The sequence below is a fragment of the Pinus tabuliformis genome, chromosome 2_1 (assembly GCF_031772625.1).
Source record: "Pinus tabuliformis cultivar Carrire ecotype Pingquan chromosome 2_1, CPIR1, whole genome shotgun sequence".
NCBI lineage: Eukaryota > Viridiplantae > Streptophyta > Pinopsida > Pinales > Pinaceae > Pinus > Pinus tabuliformis.
This window is the reverse complement of record NC_142299.1, coordinates 264,608,719-264,618,807: the sequence shown is the minus strand read 5'-3', so window position 1 is coordinate 264,618,807 and position 10,089 is coordinate 264,608,719. Positions and strand designations below refer to the sequence as shown.

Sequence of the window (10,089 nt, the reverse complement as noted above, 5' to 3'; positions counted from 1 at the left end):
AGAGCTTTTGCCAGCAGTCTCTTCATTACCCAATATACATGTATAGACTACTTAAACAGGGTCATCCTACCCCTAGTATTGCCCGGGTCCGGAAGAAGGAACTCCCAGTCTTCCATCTCAGAATCTGATTGAGCTTGGATGGCCTCTTCTTCCATGTGTTGTATTATCCTCCTGATTTTTGGGTTGGTGTTCTTGTTGTAGGCTCTTTCTGCATGTTGGATTTTCCTATCTAGAGATCTTTTTGACTTTCTACAATACCTCTCTGTTCTCTCTCTACCCCTTCCTTGCGGGCTCTGCCCTCTTCTTCTTCCTCCTCTATTTCTGTACTGTCCCCTGCCACCCCTATTGCCCCTGCCTGGCGTGCTACTTTCGCCTCTGCCTTGCTTGCGTCCACGGACATGCTGTTCTTCACTTTCTGAATTCTCCAGCTGCTCTTCAATCATCCTTTTCCTGCTCTTCCTGCCTGCCTCGCGTCTCAGGTTGTCCATTTCCCTGTCTGCCTCGTACCTTTCCTCCTCCTCTTCAGTATCATCCTGAATCTCATAAATTTCCTCCGCCTTTTCCTCCTTCGCCACACTCTTTCCTTTACTCTCCCGGGTTCTGCGCTCCATTGCCTCCGTGTCTTCTTCGAACCTTGTATTCCTTCTGGTTTCCATACTGATCCTCCTCTTACAGTTATTTACTTTGTTTGGTGCAGTGCTCTCGTCGTTACCGCGGTCCGTCACCTTCTTACTACACGGATCTTTTCGCACTACAGCATATCTCTTCTGCCTTCTCCCGTCTTGTCTCTGCTCTTTAATAGATCTCCTTGCCTCGTTCCACCTTTCCTTCAGTTGAAATTTACCGTGCCACCTGTTATTTTGCTTGCCGCCATCTTTTTCCTCTGTTTCCTGATTATCATTTCCACCTTTGGTTTCTGACATGCCGTAAGGGAAACAATCCTAGCTGAAGTATGGGAGGAGGAGGAGTGGAAAGCAGATCGGTATGAAGAACAAATTCTAGCAAAACTAAACCTGAAATATGAAATGGTATATAACAGAAGGGGAAAAGGAAATAATAAGATCGTCCAGAGTTCAGATCAATTTTGCTACCCAAGAGAGCGGTTCATCAAACTGAACTTTGACGGGGCTTCGAAAGGGAATCCTGGAAATGCAGGATTTGGGGGAATTTTCCGGGACAGTGAGAAAACCACTAGATGGATTTTCGCGGAATGGGGAGGTGAGATGACAAATAACGAAGCAGAGCTATGGGTAGTTCACCAGGGCCTGAGAATCGCTATAAGAAATAGCTATAGAAATTTAGAAATTGAAGGGGACTCCCAGCTGGTTATCGAAATGTTGAGAAAACTCAATAATGGAAAAAAATGGGAACAAGTAGCAGTAAGTTGGCGAACGGCCGGGATAGTGCAGGATTTGGCAAAATTGATGAGAAGGATAGACTACAAAATTTTTAGCCATGTCAGACGCAAAGGAAATCAAGCGGCGGATTTTCTCGCCAACTGGGGAAGTACGAACAAGGACAGTAGGGTTGACAGCAAATGGCCGTTAGTTATCAATAATAAGAAATGGGAGGAACTGGCAATGACCATAAATCAAGACCATGCGAAATCCTTATAACAGACATAATTACCCTAAACAATTGATTGATATGATGGACGGTCGAAACAGGCTAATAAATGAGTGTTGGGAGTGGCAAAGAAGAAGTCTAGGCAATGAGCAGAAGACATTAAGTCAGGCACGTACAAGCAATCGAAATAAGAAAACATCACACCGCAATAGCAGAGAAACGATGGCGAGGAAAGGAGTAAATAGCATTACATATTAAGTTGATCGAGCTCAACATGTTTAAGTTACAAAAACCAAAAAAATTCAAGAACACAATTAATTTCACCAAACATACACTAATTTGTGGCATAGTGGAGGTTTTAGTTCATCTTCACTCATGTGGGTTGATGGTTCTTGTGTTTCTTTACCTGTCATTAAAAAAAAATTGCTAATTGTGCAGCTTGTCTTATGAACTTAGATGTGGCACATTGCTTCTCCTCAATGTAGCTCCTTAACGGGTTTGCATGTTGCTCCTCAATCAAGTTTTCAACGCTTCGGCCTTCCATCTCACTCATCACCAATAAGATTTTTAGAATGCACTTTGACCTTTTCATTACTAATATCTTTCGCATCCAAACTAACAGGTGTTTCCATCGCAAAAAAATAGAGAGGTAATATTTCATGCAGGTGATTCTGCATTACGTCCCTTATGATACCATAGTTCAGGCCTTGGTTTAGCTGGGATATTGTCCTAGAGCTTCCAAGCCTTATTGCATGCCCATTATCTAGAATACGAAGATGAAATGTGTTGTGCACCTCATCCCCATTGGAGATATATTCACTAGTCCGATGATCTTCCATTGAGGCAACAGGGCTTCCCCCACAATCACGGTTCCAATGACAGCCCAGCTTTGAGGAGTTTGCCCGAGATTTGAATGGCGAAGAGAGGAAGGGGGAACAAGGATGTCGCTGCAACCATTAAGAAAGTCATGTGGTCCATATCCTTCTTCTCGAACCTTAGCAGCAATGTCCTTAGTACTTGTTTGAACCACATTAGCAGCATACAGAGTAGTCGATGCAACAACAAGTGACAACCAACCTAGCCCCTGAGAGACTACAGATACAGTATCCTTACGAACATCACCCTGAGCAGCTGTGGACGGAGAACTGGCAGTAGATCCAGAGCCCACATACCTTCCACCTTGAGAACTCTATGGCCACGAACAGTTTTTACTGTTGCCTCTCCTCCTTTCAAACTCATCGTTAAAGACAACGCAGTGTGACTCAATACACATGTGCTTCTTCGCAATCTTCACCATCGACATCGCGTCAACAACACTCTCGGAGGCAGGCGGAGGCCCACACCTGCCACCGTCAAGAAACAGCTGACTCAAGTGCTCCATAACCTTATCCAGCGTATACACACGATTTCGTCGGATGAAAAACTCAACGCCACCATCCACAGGTCCATGCAAAAAAAACTATGATCAGACAAGGGCATCAGATGTAGTCGCAGAAACAATAGCGAATTCCACATCGGTAGCCCTTGGTGGTGCCCTCCATCTGTCACGCTTCACGCCGAACAATCTCATAGGTACTCGTAGGTCCAAAAGTTATTGCCAGACATCAGAGATCAACGTCAACAGAAAAACCAAAGGGTTTAAGGTTTTCGGCCAGATGACTACAGCAATCCAACTGGATCAATTTTTGGGCACGTGACTAAAAACCAAGTTGAAAAACTAATCACTCCATCAAAATCTAGTGTGTCGTGTTGGAATTTAATTCCAACTGCAACAATGAACAGCTGGATTTGCAGTAAATACTTTAGCCTGTTCGATGCCTTAAAGTCAAGCCCGATATTTTTGCACATTAATATGCATTAAAGTTTCAATTGAATTCCCCTGCAGACAGCCGACTTGTTTTTTTATAGAAGCATCACCGCCTTGCTGCATTAAATTCGGTGATAGGCATTAGAAGATATTCTGTAATATTTTACTGTTTAAATCAGATATGTTTTTACATATAAATGCATCACACAGCAGTTCACTTTTAAGGTTAGCAGCAGATTGATAGAGAGCAGAGGAGAGCACGCAGTAACGTGAATATAATACTTGCCAGATAGTGAAACGCATAGCAGTGCACAACAGGAGTAGATGCAACAGCGCAGGAGAGAGCAGAAAAGGAAAAATGCACAGCAGTGCAGATATTTGAATGAAATTTGTTTAACAGATGTTTATTTGTGTGGAACAGAAGCGTTCCTTGGTGAATCTGTTTTGTAACAAAAGTTGTGAAATTCCCTCAGTATGAGGAAGACAAATCTGTAACAATTAGTTTATTTTTAATAAACGCACGTTAATTTTTCCTGTTGCTGTTACACCGTAACTCAAAAAATACTTGACGTCAAAAATTTACGTTGCTGCAACACCACGAACAGCGTTGCTACAACACAAGTTACAGCAACTGAAAAAAACTGTGTTGTTGAAACACCGTTTCCAACAAGCGATTTTCTGTTTTTCTGTGCAAAAAACAGAGTGCAAAAACAGAGCAATTTTTTGTCTGTCTGTTATGGAATTTATCAGAAAATTCCAACATGGTATCAGAGCTATTGGAATTTTCTGATAAATTTCATAACAGACAAAAAAAAATGCTCTGTTTTTATACTCTGTTTTAACACAGAAAACTGAAAAATTTCGTTCTCTGGAAATGGTGTTGCAGCAACACAGTTTGGTGTTGCAGCAACTGAAAAAATTAACTTGTATTCATAAACAGTAAACCAACTGATATAAGTTCTTCTTCCTCACATAGAGGGATTTTCACAAAAGATTTATGCTGAAGAGCATCTTCCTCTTGACAGAGGGATTACAACAGGAACGCTTCAATTCCACAAACCAATTTCTGCTATGTCAGAAAATTACAGTTTCAGCCACACAGGTTGTTGCTGAAACACACAGTTTCAGTCACACAATCTGTTGCTGAAACACGTGTTTCAGCATCTGGCAGACAGTTGCTGAAACACGCCTGTAGAATGCATTGCTGCTCCAAAACACAGTGAGAGCATCTTCCTCTTAACAGAGGGATTCACCAAGGACTGTGCTTAAGAGCACCTTCCTCTTAACAGAGGGATTCTTCAAACACTGTGCTTAAGAGCACCTTCCTCTTAACAGAGGGATTCACCAACATGCCTTCTTCAGAGGCACTTCAATCTGTGTCTACAAACAGTTGATGTTACAGCAACGGGCAGACAGTTGTTGTAACACGTGTTTCAGCATCTGGCAGACAGTTGCTGAAACACGTTTGTAGAATGTATTGTTGTTCCAAAACACAGCGAACACAAAGAACTGTTGTTCATTACATCTTCCTCTTGCACATACGCGCTGCAGCGTATTGCCCTGCAAAACTTCACGCTGCTGCATGCTCCCCTTTGCTCTCTATCTCTCTCTACTGCTGTCCCAGCGCACTGTCTCAATAACTCTGTCTATCACTGTTGTTTATCACTGCACTGCTGCGTATAAAACAACTTCTTCTAACCTTACATTGTTGCGCCTCTCTCTTACTTTTCAGACCCTGCACTGTTGTGCAAGAGGGCTTCATTCATGTGAGCTCGTGCTGCTGCACATTCTTTCTTAAACACACAGAAATTACATTTGAGCGTTGTTGCGCTACATTGCAGAGAGATTAACAATGTTGTGGCTCTACACATATATAGTGCAGGAAGCGGTCATAACTTATCCATCAACCGCCTCAACTCTCTGACAGAGTCTCTGCTGCACATAATGAACAAATCTGATCTTTTGCTGTATTTCTTGAGTCGGTTGTGCTGAAACCCAAGACTGATAAATGCTGCGGCTGGCTCGAGGCTGGTACTTTCCTTCTCGGCCATGCTTCTTCTTTAATGCTGTTGGTGAGCAGTTATTGCGCAAAGCCCGGATCTGATCTTCCTCCTCCTTTGGGAACACAAACAGGCAAAGGGTGAAAGGACACTTATGGCGGTGGCGTGAATGAATGGGAATAAATGTGGGGCGTTGGATCAGGACAAACAGACGGTGGCTGCTGCTGATCAACTGTTCGCAATGGTACCGCCGATACGCCGACTCCTTTGTAAGTCCTCCATTGCGGCTCGCTGCTGCTGCACGGCAGTTGGAATTAATATTCCAACATGGTATCAGAGCTAGTCCAGGCTCTTTGAAGTGTCAAAGACGTTGAAGGAAGGATTTCTTGCAACAGCAACTTCTCCAGCAGCGTGAAGACTCAACCAAGAGGATTCTAAGGTATGTGAATGGAACGAAGGGGTTTGGTATTTTATACTCCTCTTCTGAAAGTTTCATGTTGACAGGTTACACTGACAGTGATTGGGCTGGAAGTGTTGATGATAGGAAAAGCACATTGGGATATGTGTTTCATATGGGATCGGGAGCCATCTCATGGGCTTCCAAGAAGCAACCAGTTGTGGCTTTGTCAACAGCAGAGGCAGAGTATGTGGCAGCAACAACAGCAGCATGCCAAGCAGTGTGGCTGAGAAGAGTTCTCAAAGATTTGTGTCATGAGCAAGAAAATGGCACAACCATTTACTGTGACAATAGCTCAGCAATAGCATTGTCTAAAAACTCTGTTTTTCATAAAAGAACAAAGCACATAGACACCAAATTTCACTTCATACGTGAATTGGTTAATAATGGTGAGATTGTTTTGCAGCACTGCAGAACAGAGGATCAGCTAGCTGACATCTTGACAAAACCATTAGCAAAGAAAGGTTTTGATCATTTCAGGAAATGTCTGGGTATGCAGCAGTTGAAATTAAGGGGGAGTGTTGGAATTTAATTCCAACTGCAACAATGAACAACTGGATTTGCAGTAAATACTCTAGCCTGTTCGATGCCTTAAAGTCAAGCCCGATATTTTTGCACATTAATATGCATTAAAGTTTCAATTGAATTCCCCTGCAGACAGCCGACTTGTTTTTTGATAGAAGCATCACCGCCTTGCTGCATTAAATTCGGTGATAGGCATTAGAAGATATTCTGTAATATTTTACTGTTTAAATCAGATATGTTTTTACATATAAATGCATCACACAACAGTTCAGTTTTAAGGTTAGCAGCAGATTGATAGAGAGCAGAGGAGAGCACGCAACAACGTGAAGATAATACTTGCCAGATAGTGAAACGCACAGCAGTGCACAACAGGAGTAGATGCAACAGCGCAGCAGAGAGCAGAAAGGGAAAAATGCACAGCAGTGCAGATATTTGAATGAAATTTGTTTAACAGATGTTTATTTGTGTGGAACAGAAGCGTTCCTTGGTGAATCTGTTTTGTAATAGAAGTTGTGAAATTCCCTCAGTATGAGGAAGACAAATCTGTAACAATTAGTTTATTTTTAATAAACGCAAGTTAATTTTTCCTGTTGCTGTTACACCGTAACTCAAAAAATACTTGATGTCAAAAATTTACGTTGCTGCAACACCACGAACAGCGTTGCTGCAACACAAGTTACAGCAACTGAAAAAAACTGTGTTGCTAAAACACCGTTTCCAGCAAGAGATTTTCTGTTTTTCTATGCAAAAAACAGAGTGCAAAAAGCAGAGCAATTTTTTGTCTGTCTGTTATGGAATTTATCAGAAAATTCCAACATGTCGGCCCTATCCTGGAAGAAGTCGCAAATCGTTGTCTCCAGACCGGGCAATGGAATCGTAAGCCCAAGTTCTCTAGGTCACGACCAAGCTCGTCGATAGAGATCTGTTGTCACCACCATGATTGAATTATGATGGATAAACAAAAAAAAAACTAAAGCAATACAATTACACTCTTTTATTTCCCTTGAACCAGGAGGGGCGAAGGCTCGGGAGTCCCCAGGGGCATATGGATATGGACTCTGATACAATGTTAAATTTCCATAAGGAAATCTAGGTGTTTCATTAATCAAATAATATTACAAATAAAGATATGAAGTGTTGTCTCAAGATAGGGAAACTATCTTGGACACACAATCACTTGGTTGAAAGAATATCTCAACTACACACCAATCTAGAAAACAACTCTTAACTAATAGGAACAGACTCCTTCACATAGCAAGAATCACAAGTGAGACAATTAGGAATTACATTTTCTAACAATATCTAGCTAATAATTATTGATAACTAAACTAAACTTCTGGAAATCCTATTTCAAAATAAACAAGTTTATCAAAAGTATTAAAAAGTGTTAACGTTAAAGTTCAAGAGTATTTATGGGGCTTAGATGCATGACAAACAACTAAGCTAAAGCTTATGTCTTCTACTATGGGATTCAAGTTCTCTCATTGTTTTGGGAGACTGAGACCTTCTTATTGAAGGGCAGCTCCTCTATGAGGGACACAACGTTAGAAAGTCTTATAAAAATAACTAAGAAAGTAGGGGAAGGGATCATTTCAATAACATATTTCTATGTTCTTTGTGATCTCGATAATTAAGGGAGTAAATTAATATTTGGAGATTGGAAAAACAATGACAGAATTAAACTCTCTCATATTCCTTAGAGCTAAATGGAAAGACATTCTCCTATAATAAAGGATTGTATGATTAATTAGTTATACTTCGACATGTAAATTTTGTTGTTTGGAGAGTCAATTTTGTAAGATATATACCTCCAAAACAATGTTTATTGTTTTTTAGTTTGGAGTTCCTTTGAAAAATTTTGTAATTTTGTTATCATAAAAAAAACTCACTAATTTTATTTTTAAATATATAACTATGTACTACCTTATATATTTCTTGCGATTCAAACCTAGACTTACATATAAATACAAAATTTTCATTATAATTTTAAATAAATCAATTAATTAATTAAATAAAAATATTAATATCAATATGTAATAAATTTTTGATAGTTTTGTTAATTAAACTTACGTGATTTAAACCTTTCATCTTATAATTTACATATTACCATGATGGCTAATTAAACCACTTAATTTTGAAATTTTCAACGGCAACTCTATACTTATAGAAGCATATACTGTTGTTTATATATATAAGCATATAGATATAACTATGAACATCAAATTTAATCAACCGAAAAGACGGATAAAATATTATAAAATTTAAAGTTTCAAATAACCGATAAAAATTTTATAAATGAAAAATTGAGGCCCACGATAATTGTTATGATTGATTTTCAACCAGTACAACAATAAATCATTCTGCATGCAACTTGCATCTTGCACATGCATTACGTCTAATCAGGTACCGCGCGTTAAAGTAGAAACCCAACGGCTTCATTTATCTTCGATGGGATATTTTGCATTCAAAGTCCAAACAGATGCACTCCACCATATCAACATTAAATGCATCGATGATAACGTATGGTGGCTGACATAAGAAAGTGTACGTCTTGCACACAGCCAGATTCACCTCTACAGACTCTTATAGGACTCGCTGGTTTTCCAGTTTCCATGGTAACCCATTGGATTCGCTGCTGTGCTCTCTATTAACAAGCGAAATAAAGTATGGGCAACCAAGGATCCTGCAGGGTTGTAGGGAGCTACCAAGAGAAAACGATCCAGGTGGTTAGCTCAGACGGCACCGTTCGGATCCTTCATAAAACAATCAGTGCCGGCCAAATCATGCAGGAGTTTCCTCAGCATTTAATCTGTCACTCGGATTCCTTCTATATCGGGCAGAAGACACCAGTGCTTTCTCAGAACGATCAACTGAAGGTAGGCAACAAATATTTCCTTCTGCCTCACCATTTTTTTGGGTCTCCGTTATCGCTTGTATCGTTGGCTTCCTTAATATCACAAACGGCCCCTAAAGTTCCTAATTCTCCCACTTCTCGCGTATCATCCCCCTTGCGCAATATTGGACGCGAGGCTGCTCTCTGTCAGCCGTTTGAAATAGAGAATTCCAACGTCAATGGAGGCCCCCGGATCAGAGTGTCGGCAGACTTTATTACAAAGATTATGAAGGACGGGAGGTTAAACCCCATTGAGGGAAGCCTTGCAGTTGTCAGAGGTTTGGCAGATGATAAGCTCCATGGTCTCTGCAATACTCCGCAATTGCGGAAAGATTATGCGCAGTTGGTCGTAACAAGACGCCAATCTTGGAAACCCAAGCTTGAGAGTATAAGGGAAAAGGAGAGGAGTGGAGGCTATGAGAGATTCATGAAAATTAGGAGAACAGGATAGGACAGTTCTTGATTATTCGAAAGTTATTAGTTTCACAAGGGTTTTGTATAAATCCATTTGAGATAACACTTTGGGAGATTTTAGACTATTTATGCTTTTGTACCTTAACAAGAATCATATCAGTATTAGAAATTTGTTAGAGAAGATCAGTTATACATGCAATAACAAGAACAACATGTGGTGATGTATCAGCCTTTTTGATGGTTTGATCACTGGGATCGGAAACCCAGAGGACTGGACAAATATGTGTGATTGAGATTATTGGACCCCGATAGGTATCTCATGATGAAGATTATGTTAATCGAGGATTAAAAGAAAAACGGGCTTTTAGGCTACTGTAGTCTTCTTTCACTAGATAAAGATAAAACCAAAGAAGTGACTGTAATTCAA

General features: G+C 40.4%; 1 protein-coding gene across 1 annotated transcript; it reads left to right on the top strand.

The window, feature by feature from the left end:
- Window positions 1-9,021: 9,021 nt before the first annotated feature.
- LOC149199762 (uncharacterized) lies at window positions 9,022-9,699 on the top strand. Its single transcript, XM_089400693.1, has one exon. It carries the CDS (start codon window positions 9,022-9,024, stop codon window positions 9,697-9,699), a length of 678 nt encoding a protein of 225 aa, XP_089256819.1.
- Window positions 9,700-10,089: the final 390 nt, after the last annotated feature.